A 23,265-nucleotide genomic window follows, 5' to 3' on the forward strand; every position below is an offset into this window, starting at 1 on the left:
CACACACACACACACACACACACACACACACACTTACTTATTGAAATAAGCTACCATAAAAATTATGTGAATATGAATTTAGTAGGTATAACGAGAAAACAAATTTTCAAACGCTAGAAGCTTCAAAAATTAAAATAAGATTTATAGCGATGTTATATAAAACTGAATTTAAGTAAAGCTAAAGATAATACAAAATCAGGCGACATATTAAATAAGCAGACATGTATCGGTTTCACATTTTGGCACAAGGCCAGCAATTTCGGGGAGGAGTAAATTGATTACATCGATCGAAGTGCTCAACTGGTGCTTACTGTATTAATAGCGGCAATATATACAGACCTAAGTACAGCTCCGTGCTTAAGAAATTCGATTCACAAATACGTAGTATAGTGTGGATTTCAGCACCATTGCGTGACAACTTGGGCAAGTGCCTTCTACAAAAAAGCCCTGGGCCGTTTAACTCCATGCGAGTGACTGAGTGAATTTGGCAGACTGAATCTGCTGAAGTCCGAAATGTATATATATATATGTGTGTGTGTGTGGATGTGTTTGACCACCTCACCCCACAAAAGATGTTCAAATGATGTTTTTTTCAGCAGTCAGTAGAAGAGAATCATGTGTATTGCTGTTATTTAATATGAAGCATAGAAACTGGTTGAGTACGGAAGCAGTGGGAATTGAAAAAAAAAAAGAAAAAAAAAAGAAACATATACAATTTGCTATGTAAATATTTTCCGTAAGTATGTCAAAATGCCGAAATTGATATTAAAAACAGAATTTAAAATTAGCTTAGAGAAGTGAAATTTTTTCTGTATTTTATAAATAGATATTTCACTGTTATATTCTTTTCTACTCTAGGTACTAGGCCCGAAATTTTGGGGGAGGGGGCCAGTCAATTAGATCGACCCAGTACGTAACTGGTACTTAATTTATCGACTCCGAAAGGATGAAAGGCAAAGTCGACCTCGGTGGAATTTGAACTCAGAACGTAGCGGTAGACGAAATACCGCTAAGCATTTCGCCCGGCGTGCTAACGTTTCTGCCAGCTCGCCGCCTTGAGCGCCTTCGAAATGAACTGAGGAACGCTATTGTTCTAAACAAGTATTTAGCACGAATATAGTCATGTCTTTCATATAACACAGACACATACGCACACTCATACGCATATACATACATACCCGCCTACAAGAAATTCGCACGCACACACTCACACACACTCACACACACACACACACACACACACATGTATGTATGTATGTATATGCATATGTATTTGATATATTTTCTTTCCGGACAGATTGTGCTTCTGACACATGTTTCTCATTATGTCTTTTGTCTCTTTATGCCTTCGTCAGCGGGCCGCAAAGAAATCGTATGTGTGTGTTGTTTATATACACCATATCACATTTATGTACGAAAGCTGCGAAATATGAAAAACAAATACGATTTGTTATGCAAATAACAGGGAGCGAGTGGGAAGCTCAAATTACCAAAATTTACAATGGGAGTGGGATTGATATTTAATTTCAAATTTTTGCACAGGGCCAGCAATCCCGGGGAGGAGGTATAGTTGATTCCGTCGACTCCGGTGCTCAACTGTTACTATTTTATCGCCCCGAAAGGATGAAAGGCATAGTCGACCTTGGTGGAATTTGAACTCAGAACGTAAGAAATGCCGTTAAGCATTTTGTTCGGCATGATAACGATTCTGCTAGCGCGTCGCCTTGAAAGTGGGATTAATATTACGTTACGAAGAAGTCAGGCAGAATCGTCAGCGTTAGCAGGCCGGGCAAACAGCTCACCGGCATTTCACCCGTCTTTATGTTCTGAGTTCAAATTTCATTGAGGTCAACTTTGCCTTTTATCCTTTCGGGGTCGATAAACTAAGTACCAGCCAAGTTCTGGGGTCGATGTAATCGCCTATCCCCCTCCACTCAACTTCCAGGGCTTGTGCCTATAGTAGAAAGGATTATTTTAAGGCAGCGAGCTGGCAGAAACATTAGCATGCCGGGCGAAATGCTTAGCGGTATTTCGTCTGTCTTTACGTTCAGAGTTCAAGTTTCGCCGAGGTCAAGCTTTGCATTTCATCCTTTCGGGGTCGATGAATTAAGTACCAGTTGCGTAGTGGGGTCGATATAATCGACTGGCCACCTCCCGCCTAATTTCGAACCTTGTGTCCAGAGTAGAAAAGAATATTACGTTTCGAAGAAGAAAGTGTTAGCGTTAGCAAGGCGGGAAAACAGCTCACCGGATTTCGCTCGTCTTTACGTTCTGAGTTCAAATTATGCCGAGGTCGACTTTGCATTTCATCTTTACGGGTTCAATGAAATGAGTTCCAGTTTAGCATAGGTGCCGATGTAATCGACTTACCTCCTCCTCCAAAATCGCTGACCTTGTGCCTAAATTTGAAATTAATATTACTTTACGAAACTGAGCTATTGTAGTATATATAGATGAATAAAATATTCCAAGTTAAACCGAAAATAGTTTTTGGTGCAAAGTGATTAGCAATAATCAGTTTACAAAGAGACACATGGAAACGTAACCAAACTATATATTGAGTTAAGAGCATTATCACCTTCCCTTAAGAATCTGGGTGGTGGGACATTTTCTTAGCTTTAACTCATTGCAAGTCCGTCCACTTGGCAATTTTTGTATGAATTTTGTCGTGCCTCGACTTGTATCGGCCTTCTTCCGGTGCTTTAGGAAATCAGTCAAATATATATAGGGTGCAAGGAGTTGCTCTACATTACTTGCAGGATAGGCCTTCATTACATTTTAAGCTTATTTGAGGTTGACAAGAGGTCAACAATGGCACACAGGAGGAAGGAACATTTTCCCAGGACAGTAGTCGTTCAAGTGGCTGTATTACATTTTATCCATCGTCACTAGCAGGCAAACCCTATCACTTTTACACAGCAATCTTTCGGTTTAATCGCAGCTCTCTCTCGCCTCTGGGATTGGTATTTTTCCACCCCTCAGTGATTTAGATATCAAATTCCGGCCGCCCTTGACAACTGCGGGTGCTTCCAATATATTTCCGCTTCCCTCACAACTTCTTGGGGCTTCCACTTCCTGCCACTCATTTTGGTCTTGTTGAGGTAGTCTAACTTTCTCATCGTCAGATAGTAGCAATGTACTGATTGCGCTTACGTTGGTGACTTTAAATTTCTCCATCAGTTATAGAATTGGTAGGCGGAGTTTAGAGGACTCGCCAAACAGATTCACTGAAACTTTGAGGAATACTCATCAACCTTTTTTAAACTACCCTCAGCCAGTTGGATCTCAGTGTCTGTTCGTACTGCTCTGCATAGGAACTGAGCTCATTATAAGCTCCTCTTGTAATGTTTATGTTACGTTCATGATTAGGATCATTATCAGCAAAAACCTGCAGAACTTACTCCATAACAATCATTTTTGCAATCAATTTAAGTATTGTGGATGGGACTTCCATTGTCTCATCTGTATTCTCAGCTTGTTCTTTTTCTAAAAGCGTCAGCTCGTTAAATAATCATTCTCTCTGAGACACTAGCAACTCAATCACACCATCCTCTATGACTTCTTCAAATCCTTTGCAAGTGTCACAATTTCATTCAGAATTTGATATAGACTTTCTGCTTGAGGAAAGCTTGTTACGTCAGAGATACAGCCTGGCCATATACTTTTCGAAGCACTATTCAAAGCTGAAGACTTCACTTCATCCCATGATTGAGCTACAGCATCCATTATGTTTTCTTTTTCCAGAAATCTCTAACTATAGTTTTATCCTCCTTGTCAGTTGCCTTCGTAAGTTGTTTGAAAGTTCTCATATAATATGAGTTGAAGTTAGTTATCACACCTCGATCCGTTGGCTAGAGTAAAGAAGTATTGTTGGGAATATATTCTGCTCTCACATTATCAGAAAAGTCATGTAAGTTCGCTGAATGATTCGGAACATTGTCTAAACGAAGTGTTGGAAATATTGTCTGGCGCTGTACCTTTCTACAGCAGGCCAAAAAAAAAAAAACACTGTTTGAAAAGGCCGTCAGTCACTCACGCCTTCTTATATGGACGCCAAGTCAGAGATAGATTAAACTTTGTGTAACTCTTGAAAGTCCTTAGATATACGGAGTCATACATGTGTAGGGGCTTTAATTTCAAATCACCAGCGACAGCTCCTCCCCCAAAGAAGTGTCAGACGAATTTTGGAAGCTTTAAATCGTGGTCTGAATTGTTTTCATGAGAAATAAGTTCTAGCGGATACGCACTTCCAGAAAAGTGCAGTCTCATCAACATTTTATACTTGTTCTGGTATGTAACCCCATTCAACATTCATTTTCTTCGACTGCTCGGGATATTTTGTAACAGCCTCTGTGTCAGCACTCACAGTTTCATCTGTCACTTTTATGTTATGTAAACTCATGCTCTTCTTAAACCTTTCGAACCAGCCTTTGCTAGCCAAAAAGTGTTTCTCAGTAGCAGTTTCACCTTCCTATTTCTAAATCATCATACAAACTTATGTCTCCTTTTGAATTACCACCTTGTTGATCGGCACGTTTCAGTAATTCGGATTTTCGATCCATACATACAACAGTTGTTCCATTTTAAGCATTATATTAGATCTATGGTAAAATATAATCTGGACAGTTAACGAAGTAGGTTGACATAATTTTTCTCTCTGTTGTCATGTATTGTTCCTACTGTAGACGTTGCAAGATTCAATGTTTTGGCAAACTTAGTTTTACTTCTGCGTCAAGTCCTTTCAAAACATCAAATTTAATATCCAATATAATACCCCTTACGAATCGTTTTTACACAACTACCTTCATGTACACTTGATAGCTTCTTTCCAGACATTTTAAACTGAAAAGAAATCCAAGGGCAGCGGTGATTAATTATCCACAATAAATAAGTAGCCAAAAAAATTTAAAAAATGGCCCAGGAAAGATCTGATTTGTGAGAGCGTAAAATTGTCTTATTCCTTATTGATACAACAATGAAAATGAGATGGAAAGGTGAAGGACCGAGGAAGAGAAAGGACTGTATGATTACACTCAGTTGAAGGGTCTCCAGATTTTATAGGCAATTCAATCTTTACACTCCTGACTTAAGACACAAACACCCCCCCACCCCCACCCCCACACGCACACACACCTGCACACGCATATTGGCATACATTCTGATATCTGTTGTAGCTAAGTGCATTCAAAAATTTGTGGTTTGATAGTGTCGACAATGTGAGTTGCATTGGTTTGGATGTCAGTAATGACGGGCGGGTATTCTTGGTGTTGTGGTGGTTATACTATCCTTGATAGTGAGGTGAATTTTAGGTGTAGTTAATGTTAATTAACACCTAAAATAATTCACCGCAAGATGATGAGAAATTATAATGATTTAGCAAAAGAGCAAAGCTTACTAGCCCACTATGTGTTCTTTAAACCTTTATATTTGTAAACACTGCTAGGAAATACGCGTTTGCCATCTTGCTCTTGAGAAGAGACGCCTATCTTGCTTCAACAATTTCATCGGCAATACACCTATGTTATCATGTTCATATTATTCATGAATATGGGTATTACGTAAGTTATGGCCTTCCTGAAACAGCTGTTGAGATTAAAATTTGCATAATTCTTCAGTTCAGTTTTGCTTTCTTTATTCTTTAATCTGTCTTGTTTTCTTTTTATTTAATTATTTATTTATAAATCTTGTGCTCCATGTAAATATATGCCTCAAGCCTACTTTTGTTTATTTATTTTACTACCACCATAACATCTCGATGAGAATTGTTCTTAAAACTGATTTTCAATGCAGAGGTACTGGACCCAGATGAAGAGGTTGGAGTTTAAGTTTCCATACCTTTGTGTAATAAATAAGCTTCTTTGCTTTCACTACTCATTATCTATCTATCTATCTATCTATCTATCTATCTATATTATTATAAAATCTGGTAATTAGTCATATATTAATTAATATCGATTAATTATCAGGAGGCCAGCACATCTAAAGAATCAAAGAGATTCAGAAATGTTATCTGCAATCTCAGGGGATTAAGGTACATTTAAAAAAATAACGTCGACCACTAACGTGGACAATTAATGCGCTAGAAATAGATCACATCTTGTGTCTATTAAGACCTAAATTGTTCTCAACATGAAATATAGCAGCATACCAAAAACGTGAGCGGGCAAGACATTTAAAATCACCTAAAAAAGCATTATTAAACAGGAACTAGTTTCGGATTTAACAAATTCTTACCATTTGTCTATTCCTCAGGCTGATGAGGAATGGTTTATGTATGTATGTATGTATGTATGTATGTATGTATGTATGTATGTATGTGTGTGTGTGTATGTGTGTGTGTGTGTGTGTGTGAGTGTGTGTGTGTGTATGTGTGTGTGTGTGTGTGTGTGTGATATAGATATAGAAAAAGAGGGAGGGAAAGGAATAGACAGATAGAGATAGAAACAGACAGAGAAAAAGACCGACCGACTGGCAGAGAGAAAAAGAGAAATGTATGTGTGTGTTTGTAACTTTTTAACATCTTTTCTTCGATTCTTGCATTTTTTCGCATTTTTTTCTCTAGCTAATGCTAATGTTGATGACATACACATGGGCGGTTGAAATGTTCAAAATTAAGTACATATATGATGTCTTCACTTCTCCCCAGGCGGGTTTTTGCCTTGGGAGTCTTTATTGGATATTTCCGTCCTTAACGTTTATTTGGTGTAATGATTATTTGAGCAACTATACAGCTGGAAAAGACCGTCGTAGCTTAATGCTTCGAGTAGTAGCAATAACTGCTTAAATAACTCGTTGTATAAACAAATAAAATTGGATCAATTCCTATAAACTGTAACTGTTTCTTTTGTATGAATGCAATCTTAACTCATGCAGGAGGTCGTACAGAAACAACATGTGGAACTCTTTTGTAAATCAAAACATATAACGTAAGCATCTTGCAGTGTTTTTCTTTGTGTGCTTACGTACCAAAAGTGTATTGTCACTGTTTGTGATGGGTATATATTAAATGTTGTTATGGCTTTCTGAAGAGACATGAAACGGACACAATTTTTAAATACTGAGTTTGATTTTCGAATTATTCTTCCAGGTCAACCATATTAGTAGTTGAGATGAATTTATATGGTCCTTGGCATGTTTAAAAGTGTTTGTTCAGATCTCATCTAACTTAATGTTAAATGTAAATTTCATCTTAGTTTTCTACTCAACTAAGCAATTATTACTTTATGATAATACATTGGTGATTTGTTTGGTATTGTTCCAAGGAAGTTGACCAGATAATGCTTGAATATGCTGTATGTTTTTTTTTTATCTGGTCAAGGTAGAAAAAGTAATGGTCTAAAGCGTGCTTAGCCATTTGTAGATTCTTGAATTACATATTAGCTGCATACTAGCAAGCTAGAAATACATGCTATCATAACTAACGTAATATGATCAGATTTCTAAAAGTTATTTAGAATCAAGGCTCTTTCAGCATAGGTTATTGTCAACAATGAATCTGAATTCTTCATGCTATTCGGTAAAAGAAAATCTAGGAATATATATATGTATATATATATATATATATATATATATATATATATATATATATGAATTCAGTAATTCAGGGGTGTATGCCATTTCTTTTTCCAATAACCATTCTCTGTGAAGATTTATTTATATAGTAGCCCTAGTAAGGGGATATTCCTGATAGTACCAACTGTAACTGGAAAATTAGTGGTTTGAATACAAGGTGTTTAGGAGCCAGTTACACAATGCAAGCAGTATATTTGCTATTGTGCGAATTCCCACAAATGTTTTCGTCGACATTGATTCTAAATATCTAACTTTACGAAGGAACTATATATAAGGTTATCCTGTTTTCGAGATTGATGAAATCAAATCATTGAATTAAACATTGAATTAGTTAATTAATCTGAAAATAATTGAGAACCTTGGATGTTCGAAAGTTGAAATCATTGGCCAACGTTATTATCAGCATTATTATTATTATTACTATTATTATCATTATTATTATTATTATTATTGAGTGAGAGAGCAGTGCATGCAATCAAAGTGATACTGGGGTAAAATATACGAAGCCCATTATACCCATCATGACTACCCCTCTGATAAGGGTACACCAGACACATGCATCACAACCATATGTGCGTGACATAGTGATCTCATATCAAGATAAACAGCGCATAACCTCGCAGGTGGGGCCCAGTTAGAATTTTCTTCAGGTCGAGTAGCCCACCCCGCTCAAAAGGTCCCTGAATAAGGTCTGTTTAAGGATGTTGACACCCATATTTCCAAAGGTGAATTATTCAAACCTCAAAGAATCCCTCTCAACGAATGGCTATGATGCTCCTCCACTACTTCTGCTCATGATCAGAGATGCACATATCGCCAGCCACTAGAGGACATGCTCAACTGATTAAGGTCAAACAACTGACAAGCAAATCTGTGGTATTGAGCAGAATATTTACTGTAGCCCATCTTTTATACCAAGACAAAACAATGTACATGATAACACTTCCAATTCTTCTTCTTCTTCTTCTTCTTCTTCTTCTTCTTCTTCTTCTTCTTCTTCTTCTTCTTCTTCTTCTTCTTCTTCTTCTTATTATTATTATTATTATTATTATTATTATTATTATTATTATTATTATTATTATTATTATTATTATCATCATCATCATCATCATCATCATCATCATCATCATCATTATTATTATTATTATTATTATTATTATTATTATTATTATTATTATTATTATTATCATATGTTTGATTTTTGCTTTGCATTTGTACAACTTGTACAGAGACATCAAGAGACTACAAATTAGAAGTTCATGTTGGTATTATGCCTAGGATATCATATATTTACTTTTGCGCATAGTATTGTTCTAGAGAATGTTTAAGAAAACATAAGAAAATTATAAGTTTGTTTTAAAATTTGAGATTATATAGACAGTATTTGACGTAGGATATGGGCAGTTCCCATGAGTACTATCTTTTGAATTTCTGCCATTTTGGGGTTTCCTGGTATCTGAGCTAGGTAGGAATCCCCTTTTGCTATCGTTCTTAGGACACCTATGACAACAAGTATTGTTTTAATCGTGAGGTTCCACATTTGGCAATTTCTATTTCAAGATCTTTATACTTGCTCAGTTTTTGCTAGGTCTTGACAGATACATTTATGCCGATTGGGACAATCATATCAATGAGAAGGCATGATTTTCGCCTAAAGTCTTTCAATATAATGTCTGGCCTATTTGCATCTATCTTTCTGTCAGTTTGAACGGTGAAGTTCCAGAGAAGTGAGATGTGATCATTTTCAAGCAGGTGGTTTGTATTCCCATCAGTTTTTATCATGGAGCAGGTCCAGGTTTTTGCAAATTACCTAGTGAATATATTGTGCTACTCTATCATGCCTGCTGAGATACTCCGTATGCTCAGGGAGACAACATGATCAATGGTTTCATTTTGTTGTTTACATACACGACATGTTGGGCTACTGCCGTTCTTTAATATGTTAGCCTGGTAGTTCCTTTTAGGTAGGCATTGATCTTGGGCTGTTATAATAAATCCTTCTGTTTCTGATTTTAAGCCAGAAGACACTAGCCATTGATTGGTAAAGATTTGTCAACAACGGCTCTATTAGCTCTCATTGAGAGGTTTTTCTTGCCATTTATCAGTAAGAATATCTAAGGCAGGCAGTAGTTTTAGCATGGGTTTTCATACGCTTAGCTTTTTCTGTGCTTGTTTCCAGTACGTCTAATTCTGGGATATGTTGTATTTGGAATTCACTTAGATATTCCTTTGCCTGTTTTGCTACCGAGTGTGACACTTTCTTGTTTAAGACAAGTTTTGACATCCAGTCAACAGAGTTTTTCAAGCAATCTTCATTGTTAATTCCAGATGTAAAAGTCTACGGCCACCCTATTTTCTTGTCAGGTAAAATCGTTCTATATCTGCCTTGGAGTGATGCATTCTCTGCATTCTCAACAATTTTCGTATGTTTCTGTCAATATTACATATTTCAGTAATTGACAAGTTAATGATATTGAAACTGTAAGTTACGACAGATATGGATAAAGCATTGATTGCTTCGATTCTGTTTCTTGCATTTAGGTCTGTCTTGAGTATTGCCCTTACCCTGTGATAACATTCTCTTCTGATTCATTCTCTCATCATTGAATGTTTGATTCCATCACCTTCAGATACTCCTAGGTATTTATAGCGCTCCGCTGGTTCTAACTCCTTTATGACATTCTGTTGGTCAAGATTAACGTTGGATGTTTCTGTCATTTTCCTTTTGATAAAGGTAACTTTTTCACATTTATCAAGGCCAAATTGCATTCTAATGTCATCACTGAATTGTTTAACAATCGCTAGTAAGCCCTGTAGCTGTTGGTCATTTTTTGCAAAAAGCTTTAAATCATCCATGTAAATGAGGTGATTTATATTTTTATCAAATATTTTATAGCCGTATTGTACATCATCAAGCAATTTCGAGAGAGTTATTAAGGCTAGACAAAAGAGGAATGGTGATAGAGAGTCACCCTGGAAAATTCCACATGAAATACATCTCCAGCATTGAGAGATTCATTGTCACTGTTCAAAGTCAGTGTGGTTCTCCATGATCTCATATTACATACAAGAAGTTTCGCAGGGTAGGTTCTAGGTACATGGGTACATGTTTGGGTACATGGGGGTTAACACATACTTTTAAAACAAAACAATTTTATTTAATTATAATGTTAATAAATTATATTTTCAAAATGATTGCCATCATTTTCAATGCATAACTTGATGCGCCTTGCAAAATTCAGGTGAACTCGATTAAATAAGTCTACATTGCCGTCAATTTCAGCACACTGACTGGTAATGCGTTCTCTCATGTGGTTTCTCTTTCAACATACCCCAGAAAAAGAAGTCAAGGGGAGAAAGGTCTGGTGAACGAGGGGACCATTCCACATGACCCCTTCTTCCAATCCAGTGAGGAAAAGTGTCATTAAGCCAATCTCTAACAGTTATGGCAAAATGGGCAGGGGCCCCATCCTGCTGAAACCAATTCGGAAATCCCTCGCTTAGGCACTCAATTTGAGGTATTAATTTGTTAAAAAGGAAAATTATTATAGCGTGGAAGGTGTTTATAAGCCATTTAAGAAACACACAAAAACCGTTAGATTCACTTCAACATTTAAATTTAATTTGTCAAAATATTTTCGTCGCTTTGAGACCGCGACCTGTTCACTGACAAAATTCTGTGCAGCACAGAATTTTATCTGAACAGGTCGCGGTCTCAAAGCGACGAAAATATTTTGGCAAATTAAATTTAAACGTTGAAGTGAATCTAATGGTTTTTGTGTGTTTCTTAAATGGCTTATAAACACCTTCCACGCTGCAATTGTTTTCGTTCCAGCACAGGATCCCAGATCAGGTCACTTGCTATGCAAGTACATCTCCGAAAATTATTATTTCTTATATTTAATTGTTTATGTTATGATTGGTGGGTGTCCACAAAGTCTGGGTACTCCATGTACCTAGACTTTCTGGACACCCAGTACATTTCCAGACATTTCTTAACCCAGCTATGTGGTAGACTATCAAAAGCTTTTTTATAATCTATCCAAGCTATCGACAAGTTTTTGTGTCGTTTGTGACAATCTTCCAAGATCATCTTATTGATGAGTAGCTGATCTTTACAACTATAGGTCACACGTTTACATCCTTTCTGCTCATTAGGGAATATGCCACTTTCTATTAAAAAAACTATAGGTATATTCAGTCAAGACAGATGTTACTATTTTATACATTGTTGTTAAGCAGGTTATGGGTCTGTAACTTTTTGGTTCATCTGTTTCTTCATTTTTTGGAAGTAGGAATATTACACCATTAACTAGCCAAGAGGGAATCAAACTAGGCTGTTGCAAAGCATTGTTCTAAAGTTTTGTTAGCAGTTTATGGCTCTCTGGGCAGGCATTCAACTAGAAGTTAGAAATTTTATCCTTTCCTGGAGGCTTACATTTGTTTGACTTCCTGAGAACAGATCTTACATCCTCTACCTTGATGCCCTCTCATTTTTGTTCTTCTAAGGAGTCTAAGTCTATCAATCCATAGGGCCTTTTCATTGTGTGTTTTTTTCTTCTGCCCAAATTTTATTTCAAAATTCCTGCACTTCTTCTTTTGATGCGACAGACTTTAGTGTAACTGGTATTTGAGTAGGTTTGTACTGTATTATATATATTTGTGAGGAAATACATGACATGTATTTCTCCCCTAGACCATTTTTCATTCTTTTTCGGTTGGTTATTTGATAACAAGCATGGATTTCCATCTGTTGAAATATTCCGGTTGCGGGGTACTTCCAGCTCCAATGTGTTTCGGGAAGATTTGATCCAGTAGCTGATTTTTCGTACTCAATCTGGTTCCTCACTCGGGTACGCGGCTCTTGATGTTCCGGGTGACGGCAGATTTGGTTTGTATTTTGCTTTGTTACCATTGAGGCACGAGGAGCTTGGACGTTGACATTTGGGGACGGATCTGTCTGTTTAGAGTTAATTGTTTGAGACAACACCGTCTCCGCGTTCGCTGAATTAAAACATTGCTCGTAACGTAGCGTCTTAAAGCTAAGAGATCTGTATTCGCCTGTACTTTTTTTGTTGATAGATCTATCGCCAGGTATAGTTTTTTGTGGTGTTTTAAAACTTATGAATTGTTCACTCTGTGTTAGTTCGAAAAAAAAAAAAATGTTCTTTTTTTTTCGTTTGTGAAACGTATTTTCCCATGCGTGTATGTGTGTCCTGTAAATTTCACGTAGTTGTGTAACCATTGGGATGTATGTGTAGTCCTATGGGTATTGAAATATATATATTATATATATGATTATGTAGACATTCGAGTGTATGCGTAATTAATCAATTTATATACTGTTTTGTTCCACTTATATTTTATGATTTGTAAACTTTCCAATGTTGATTTCACATATATCTTTCGCACATGTTTCACTGAGACATCGTGAATAGGAGAAACTATGCTTTGTATGGCAGTAAAATTTCGTTTTTGTGATTATTTTCGCTAAAAGGCGCTTCCTTCAAGTCTTTTACAGGTTCCTTTATCCCATTCCACCAATGTTATTAGATTAGATTTGTTTTTGAATGGAAAAACCGGTGTAGCACATCCATGTTGTTGTTGCTGTTGTTGTTGTTGTTGTTGTTGTTGTTGTTGTTGTTGTTGTTGTTGTTGTTGTTGTTGTTATTATTATTATTATTATTATTATTATTATTATTATTATTATTATTATTATTATTATTATTATTATTATTAAGGTGGCGAGCTGGCAGAATCAATTTAACCATTTCCAATATCCCCAAGTACTTATAGCCCTTCTCTTCTATTTACTTCATAACCTCCCCCAACAGTATCGCTTGCCCGTCCATACTTAATTTTGCCTTTCTTCAAGACTAACACACCACACTTTTTCAGTCCGAACTCCATTCTGATATCAGCAGTGAAAGTGTACACCGTGTCAACAATGGAACTGAATTGGAATTCATCCTTGCCATAAAGTTTGAGGTCATCCATGAATAGCAAGTGGTAGACTTTTTGTTGGCGGCTCTTGAATACATACCCAACCTTTGCTTTCCACAGTATCAGTGTTAGTTGTATCATGCACAGTACAAAGATCAGTGAGGGCAGCAGTCCCCGTGGAAGATGCCTCTCATGATTTCTATTGTCTCTAAACTTATTCCATATGCTGTCATGTTCGTCCTCCACTTTGCCATACTTTTCCAAGCAATCGTTCAACATTCGTTACAATACCAAATACATTCCATAATCCAAGAATATGGGATCATATCGTATGCTTTACGATAATTGGTCCATGACATGGCTAAGTTAGTTTCCTCCTCTTGCAGTCTTTATGTACAATTTTGTCTACCAGGACTTGATCCTTGGTACCTCTGTACTTACGTTTGCACCCTTTCTGCTCATTGGCAAGACTCCATGTTTTTCCATATATCCGTACTCTGCGACTATTCCAGTCAATAATTTCCACATAAGTAACAAGCAGGCCTACCCATTGTTAACCACTCTGGTATTAATTACTTGGTCGGCATTTAACAAGGTGTTGAGTTGTGCAGCTATTCGTGCATGGCATTTACCAAAGTTTTTGATCCAGTAGCCTTGAACTCCATCTGGTCCCGGGCCCTTTCAGTTGCCCACTTTTTTGCTGATTTTCTTCACTTTCCTAATTGAAATGACTAGTTCTGTCTGTTTTGGATAGCCTACTGCTTATTTCAGTTCTTGCAACCATTCAGCATCCTTTTTGTGTTCCTTGTTTTTGCTCCAGATGTCACTCCAAGACCTTGGACTTTCAATGTTATCTGGTATCAACTTTTCTTCTGTACAGTCTAAATTTATTTCTTTATAGAGTCTCTTCTGATCTACTCTGAATAACCTATTCTGCTGGTATTCATTCTTCGGTCGTATCTTACCATCTTTGCTTTCTTTGCAACGAGGCGCTGTTTCCGTTCCTCCACTAATACTTTCAGGCCTATTTTTTTTTCATTATCATACTTCCTGTTCAGTGCCCTGTATTTTTGTTGGCTTTTAAGCTCCCCCTTTTCTTTTCGGTTTAACACAGAAATGTCCTTCGAGAGCATATCTTACCCCGCCTGTATTCTTCTTTTCCACCATAGATCTTTTCTTTTGTCACTCCCATTATACTTATTCTTCGTGACATCAACACTCATATTTTCTGATACAACAATACTTGCTGCCTTAATCAAATTGTTTGTTTCTGTGATGTTTTTTGTTCTGATGTATTTCAGAATTCACATTTTTCGTTACTTGATTCAATTTCCACCAATCAGGTTTTTTAAGGTTGCAAATAATGTTGCTCTCGTTCTCTTGTAGCCTTGTCTTTATTCTGTCGTAGATTGTCTTTTGCCCATCTGTCATGTCACCATTAGTTTTATTGCCTTCTTCCAGACCAACTAAATGTCTCTCATAGAGCAAGCTACCACTGTTCCTTTCTTGTGTTTATTAGAGATCTCACATCTGTTTTCTGCTATGAGATTACTTTTATCAGTAAGAACTGTATTTTCTTAGTTTCCTCTGCTGCTGTTTTCCAATACCCGTCTTTTGATAGCTTCGAGGTGTGTGTGTGTGTGTGTGTGTGTGTGTGTGTGTGTGTGTGTGTGTGTGAGCGTTTTCCCCCTTACAGCTTGAAAAGTGGTGTTCGTTTGTGTACATCTCGACACCTTAACGGTTCGGTAAAAAAGACGGATAAATTAAACTTAAAAGAATATGTACTCATGTCAATGTATTCAACAAAACTCTTGAAGACGACACCCCTGCAAGGCCACAGTCTAGTGACTGAAGCAATTAAAAGAAAAAGTTATTGACAGTTGTGAAATCTTCAGCGGTTTTGGACTGTTGTCAGCCGTTCTGGACAATTCATTCAAACTTTTGGATCTAAGTATCTCTACTCAGATTAGTAATTTATTTATATATACTTTGGCACACTTTGTTATGTTACTGAGTGTGAAATAGTATGAAAAGTTGGGGATGTGGGAGGAAGATTTACACGTGAGACTTTTCTGAATTCCAACATCAAACTTCTACCGTTGTTATGATCTAAATTCCAGTGACGAAGCTTGAAATATTTTTTATTAGAAACAGCTTCTTTATGGGAATAACTCAAAGAACTTAAAAATAAGACAAATGCATACAACGGAATTCAGTACGTTTAGTCGCTATAGTGCATCCAGATATTATAACCTTTTGAGCTTTATAGTTTATCTGAGAAAGTGGCATCACTGCTTAAGCTTTGACCAAGGAAATGAAGACGGGATTTAAATAGAAGGAGTCGGGGGAAGGTCAAGCCAGAGGCCGTGTGAGAAGATTAGAAATCTAGAGTGCAGGGTGAACGAGAGAGGAGAAATCAAAGAATTACAGAAGGAATGTAGAAAGAGTCAAACGTTGCAAAAGGAAATTTGGAAGCGTCTAAGAAAGAAAGAACGAAATGCAAACGGAAAGTAGGAGCACTGACTCAAAGTAACAGTAACTGGAAATGATAATTAGGCGTAAAGGATCTCATAGAATATTCTTTATTATGAATGAATAAAATGTGTAGATCGTAAAAAGATTGTAAACTCATATACACGCATTCACGGTACACGTACACCCACAGTAGAATACATGTACACATATACTCACATTCGTATACGTACACATACATGCATAATTTCATTTTGGGAACACACACACATACCCTTACATTAGCATGTATTTATCACCATCCATATATGTATAATTATTAATAGAGTCAAGGATCTTTTATTTGTTTCAGTATTGCACCATCCTGGGGCACCGCTTTGAAAGGTTTAGTCAAACAAACTGACTCCAGTATTTATTTTTAAGTCTGGTTTAGTCTATCAGTTCTTTTTGCCAAACTAATAGGCTACTGGGACAAAAGCAAACTAACACCAGTTGCCAAGAGGGAACAAACGCAACACAAAGATGCACTCATATACTTATATATATAGGAACATACACAAACACACACACACACACACACACACACACACGTGCACACGCACACATATTCCAGCTATACTATTCCTACAATTTCCGAAAGACCTGCCGTTGAGTGAATGTCTTTTGGTTGTGCTGTGTCCAGGACTAAAATCATACTACTCTTCGGCAGGCTTGGGCTCAACAATCTCCCTACATTTCTTTTCCAGACACTTTGTGTAGACTTTACCAGGGAAGCTCAACAAAGATTAGAGTACTCTTTCTTATTTCCTTTTTTAACAATTAGAGTTATCACTCCGGATTGCCATTGGTTTGGTGTCTATCTTATGGCAAAAAGAGAAAAACAAATGAAAGTCAGTCTGGTAACATTTCTTTCAATGACAGTATCCGACAGAAAATGCTGCAGACATCTAGGGAAGGATAAAAGATATATACCATTTTGGGATATGTAACAATGAACACGTAACTAGGGAATTTTACACCGATGAAAAAATTATCCTGAATACTGTCTATATACAATAAACCAGTGGAATATAACGTGTTCGCCGCACCGGTATTCATACAAATATTTAGGCTACTCGATTGAATGCCAGATGAGATCTATGACATAAGAAAATTATCAGCCGCCATCAAAAATTTCCCTTCATATTACCACACAAGTGTACGTTTTTGAAATCCAAGAACAAAAATTGATAACCTGATGCTTAAGGTGGTTATAGGTATAATACCAAGATGAGACAACTGATGCAGACTTGTAAAGGGTCAAGACTAAAATACGGCAAGCTTTCTTTTTATAATTCTGAAATTACTGGATAATATTGATTTTTGTTTGACAAGGTACAAAGAAAAAAAAAAAGGAAAGAAAGAAAGGAAGAAAACAGCCGTTTCGAGAGTTTCTCTGATGGTGACTACCGCAGTATAGTTTGTCTTATAGAACACCCACGTTTAAGTGGAGATAAATACTACCTCTCAGTTTTAATACTGCCTCTGTCACTAATATGCTCTATATTTTAAAATCTTCGTGTGTATAATTTTAATATGCATAAATGATTTCAAATGTAACCAGCGTGATTATTTGTTAACCGTTACCTAAATACATAGCAAATACATAGACTACTATCCTCGGATCTACCATTACTCTTATCATCACCAATGTCATGGTCATTCGTATTGCTATCATCATCGTTATTGTATATGGATCACCAGTAATTGCTCTATTATTTTCTTGTATTATTTCTATTTGTAGGTTTCTTGGAGTATCATCACTGAGTACCCTGCATGGAGACACTTGCAATGAAGTACCTGGATTAGTGTGGAGGCAAATAGAAGTATGTCGTAACAATCCTCAGACACTCTATTGCATCAGTGAAGGTGCTAGGAAAGGAATTATGGAGTGCAAAGCACAGTTTCGTTATGAACGTTGGAACTGTACAACCCAACGGAATCTTTCGGTGTTTGGACAAACTTTAACTAAAGGTAACATTACTTTCATTATCGTTAAATCATCAGACAAAATGCCATGAGGTAATTACGGCTTTTTTGTATCCTGAGATCAAACCGCACTGGAGTCAACACTGATTTCAATCTTTCTGAGTCGATGAACTAAATGCTACTCAAATACTGTTGTCAGTACTATCGACTAATCCCTCACACCCAAATTTCTAGGCTTGTACCCCTGTACGGAACCATTATTACATATAACTTCTCCGCAATCCTTCTGAACTTCTCTCCCTTACTTAACATCTTTTTAAAAACGTTGTTTATTATTATTTTTCTGTTTTCTTTCTTTCTTTCTTTCTTTCTTTCTTTCTTTCTTTCTTTCTTTCTTTCTTTCTTTCTTTCTTTCATGTCTATTATATTAATTGAGTGAACGAATAAATAATACCGGAATTTATCAATCATGTCACTCTCTAATGTAGTAAACTTTAAAACAATATAACATTTTAAATGGTTTCTTTTGAACAGCGTCGGCAGCTTTCTTTGAACATGATTTGATAGGGTCAAAATATTCTGCTTGGGTCCTGCTATCCGCGTATAGAAGCACGTTCTGCCTTTATGGACGAAGTTGCGAAGTTTAATGACATATTCAAAATAGGAATACCTTTAACGGTTCTTTAGCTTACCACCGCATTCGGTTATCTACCTCTTCTTTTTTGTTTTCGATTGAAAGATTGTAGTCCCACCCATTTAGCATTTCTTAAGTGTTAGTAATCCTGATTAGAAATTTTACTTGATGATTTGTTGATTAATCAACATGTTGCCGCTTGCTTGTTTATTTGGTTGGCCTGATGAGTTGAGAGTATGCAGCATATTACGTAATCTTATGAATGTTGTTTATATTGCATACCTAACTGTATTATGCTTACGTCACAATAAAACCTCTCAACGAAACAAATGTAGCAACTACCAGATAACCCAGTTGTCCGTTTTTGTGTGTTTTTTCTTACAACACGTTTAATGTTCCATTCATCGTTTGATACTTTTGAATAATATTGCAGTTGTGGATTACATAACAACGGTGAACTTCCCTACATCGAAACATTCCGTGCTATGATAATGGATATCATAACTTTCTGCTTTGCGTTATTCTGGGTGGGACCCTTGTAAATCAAAATTATATATATGTATGTATGCATATATATATATATATATATATATATATATATATATATATATATATATATATATGCCTGGGGTTAAACTAGTAGTAACATTCATCAGCCAATTTGATGTGACGACTGACTTTACTGTTCAGTATAGTTTCTACTCCGGTCTCTTCGTGAGGTTTCACAACTAGCTATATTGTTTGTTGCAAATCAGTGACCGATGGTCACTTTGTTTACAATATATCGTTAGCGTTAGCGGACTCTGGCTATCGCTTTGGCGGAGGTACTCCCGACTGAGGAGTGGCCAAATAGCTCGAAACTGAGTCAGTCTCGCGACCCTGATACCCGCTAGAGAGTGATAGAGGTTCGCTCCCCCTGCTAACAATATATTGATTGTATATAAGAGGTGCAGAGTTGCGCCGATAACCAGCAGGCGGAGAATCTGCTTGGGGTTAAATTGGTAGTAACCTTCAACAGCCACTTTGATGTGGCAACTGGCTTTACTGTATATATATATATATATATATATATATATATATATATATTTCTTTATTGCCCACAGGAGGCTAAATACAGAGGGGACAAACAAGGACTGACAAAGGGATTAAGTCGATTACATCGACCCCAGTGCGTAACAGGTACTCATTTAATCGACCCTGAAAGGATGAAAGGCAAAGTCGACCTCGGTGGTATTTGAACTCAGAACGTAACGGCAGACGAAATACCGCTAAGCATTTCGCCCGGCGTGCTAACGATTCTGCCAGCCCTATGCCAGCTCGCCGCCCTATGCCAGCTCGCCGGTTGAGTAAAAGTAAGTAACGCTTTGAAACATGAAGAATTTATATCGGATTTTTGCAGAGTTTCGAAATGATTTTAAACATTTTTTTGCAATTGTCTTATAATACAGACATACACTTACCCAAATGCATCAACAAATGAGCATTGATCTTTTATTCACCGCTGTTACAATCATCTGAAATGGAACTCTCAAAGCGCGATATTCGAGCAATTTTGCTATTCAACTTTTAAAAAGGTTGTGAAGCCGCTGAAACTGCTCGCGATATCAACGAAACGTTTGGTGAGGAAATGGCTAGTGAGTGGTCAGCTCGAAAATGGTTTAAACGATTTCGCAGTAGAGACCTGAGCCTTGAAGATTGTGAGCATAGTGGACCTCCATCTGTCATCGGTGACGGTCAATTAAAGGCCGTCACTGAGAAAAGATCCACGTAAAACCACTCGAGAACTAACAAAAGAACTTCAAGTTAGCCCAGAAAACTGCTTGCAACCATTCGCATGTGATCGGAAAATTTAAAATCCCGACAAATGGGTACCACTCTATTTGAATGAAAATCAGAAAATGCGCAGATATGAAATTTTCTCGTCGCTTTTCCGTAACCAGACTGATCCATTTCTCGACCGTAATGTAAGTTGTGATGAAAAATGGATTCTGTACAATAATAAAAAGGTTCTTCGCAGTGGTTGGACCTAAATGAAGCACCGAAAACCTTCCCTAAACCTGAGATTTACAAAAAGAAACCTAAATGAAGCACCGAAAACCTTCCCTAAACCCGAGATTTACAAAAAGAAAGTTATGGTGCCTGTTTGGTGGTGCACTGCTGGACTCATCCACTATAACTTCTTAAAACCCGGAAAAACCATTACTGCAGAAACATATTGCCATGAAATTGGCAAAATGAACGAAAAACTGCTACTTCTCCGTCCCAGACAAGTCAATACAAGAAAGCCAATCATTTTTCATGACAATGCTCGACCACACGCTTCACTAATAATGCTGAAGAAGTTGAGGGGACATAAGTATCGTATGATAATATTCATGACCATATCTAGCCATGATCTGTCAACTCACTCTTGTTCTTTATTCAAAATAGACATAGTCTTCTAGTCTCAGATTTAATAGATGACACGGAGAGAAATAAATTAGAAATGAATTACAACACATACAACCCTATGACCCCCACTATGCTCCATGCGATTCTAAGAAATTGCAGTCTATTCTAAGCCTAGTGGATTAGCTACAATAGCGATAACATGAATTTCTTCCATCTTCTTAGTCTGTTAAAATATTTCAGAAAAATTATTTTAATGTGTCCTACTTGTTAAAAAATTCTATATTTTGCGCTGCATTTAAATTGATGTAATGATTGCATTGTTCAATTAAATGGAGCCGCTTGAAACGGTCGTACTCATTACTACTTGCTATTCTTTTGCTTATTTTGACACAAACACACACACACACACACACACACACACACACACACACACATATATATATATATACACATATATACACACACACATGCACCACACATACACACACACAGACTCTCTCACTCTCTTCCACTCTCTCCCTCTCTCTTTCACATACACACACATACATACATACAGGGTGTTTCGGCTAGATTTGATGGGCATAAAAGGAAAAGAAAACGCAATATTCCATCCAACTTAAAAGTATTTTAAAAGCTCAAAACGTATGGCTGTGAGATAACAGCTTACTCAAAGCAGCCAGCCTCAGCTTCCACCATAGTTTTAAGACGGCTCCGAAACCTGGTGCGTGCGTTCCCTACTGTGTCCCTGGAAAGATCATTGAATATCTCCGTGATTTTGGCCACTAGCTTGGCCTTGGTGTTGTGGGCAGAGTGGTTGATGTCTTTCTCAACCGCACCCCACACATAGTAATCTAAGGGATTGCAATCGGGGGAATTTGGGAGGCCAAAAATTGGGACAACTACTTCTGACTCTTTCCGGAGGTGTGATAAGGAGCCAAATTCTGCAGCCACATATACAGCCTTCCTGCAGCAACCCTCTCAAGACAGGGATTGAACACAGTCTCCAGTATGGCTGTTGAAATTGAGCCTAAGGCCTTGTTCAAAGGTGTGGGGTGGCAGGACCTCACTCTCACTGCACACACGAACGCGCACGCGCATACACTCACTCTCTATCTCTCTCTCTCTCTCTCTCTCTCACACACACACACACACGAAGACCATCATAGTTTGGGTTAACTTGTTTCCATGATACGTGAGAAATCACAAGGAATGTAGGTAAGCTACCTGTTGTACTGAGTGCTGTGGAACTTGCCCCGGCTCAACGGGATGTTTCAGCTTGTTCAATAGCTTCTTTGTCTACGTCAAGCGGCTCTCCGTGATCTTGGCTGTCAAAATTTGTCCCTTGCACCTCTTATACGAGTGGCAACGAAGGTTGTCATGCTGGCGACTCCATCCAAAGCCTGGATTCTCTTGTTTGGATCTTCCATCATTTTGTCCTGCAGTTGTTGGGTGAATTTCGGTGCGCCAACGGGGTCAAAATCTCTACTGTGTTCCTTCCCGCTGATCGTAGCTTCGTAGTCTACGTTGCAGCTGCCCATGTCACGTTTTACAACCTTTACAATGTCCATAGAGCATTGAGTAGCAGTCATGATATTGGTATTTTTATATCCAGTGTGAAACATGATCCAGGTAACACTTTTCCAATATTGAGATGGGTCCATTTCTCCGTGTCAGCTAACCTTTTCTCAACTATGAATTTAATCTTTATGTTCTTCAACGCTGTTTACTGTTCACGAATACATTAAGCTGTTCTTCAAAAAAGAGGCATTGAGTCGTCAAATTTAGCCCGAACACTGGATATATACGGTGGGCTTCTTTCAGTCTCCGTCTACCAAATCCACTAACAAGGCCTTAGTTGGCCTAGGGCTATAGAATAAGACACTTGTCCAAGTTATTAAACAGTACGACAGAATCCGGAAGCATGTGGTTGGGAAGCAAGCTTCTTACCACGTATCAACGCCCTGTGCCTGCACTCACCCACGATATATATATATATATATATATAGATTCAAGGCTTGAATATGGTACTTATGCGAAGGCACCCGAATTTCACATCCCAAAAGGATGGGTGATTAAAATCAAATAATAAGCAACACGGATTTCAAAAGTGATTGCAGTACGCACGTTTCATGCTACTTCAATTTATTTAAGTAATGTGAGCATTACCTTAAATGCAATATGAAGAGCAATCTTCAGCTGCACGAAAAAATGTAGAAAAAAAGACATATTACAAATGTGGCAACATATTAAAACCAAGTGGGAGAGAGCAGAGGAAGAATATATAA

General features: G+C 37.3%; 1 protein-coding gene across 1 annotated transcript in view; it reads left to right on the forward strand.

The window, feature by feature from the left end:
- LOC106871965 (protein Wnt-16) overlaps window positions 1–23,265 on the forward strand; it is a 254,870-nt gene that overhangs the window by 104,952 nt on the left and 126,653 nt on the right. Inside the window, exon 2 of the mRNA XM_052973214.1 lies at window positions 17,771–18,000. Coding sequence (XP_052829174.1) covers window positions 17,771–18,000 — 230 coding nt within the window. The remainder of the gene's footprint in view (window positions 1–17,770; window positions 18,001–23,265) is intronic.

Source organism: Octopus bimaculoides, chromosome 15 (genome assembly GCF_001194135.2).
Source record: "Octopus bimaculoides isolate UCB-OBI-ISO-001 chromosome 15, ASM119413v2, whole genome shotgun sequence".
Lineage (NCBI taxonomy): Eukaryota > Metazoa > Mollusca > Cephalopoda > Octopoda > Octopodidae > Octopus > Octopus bimaculoides.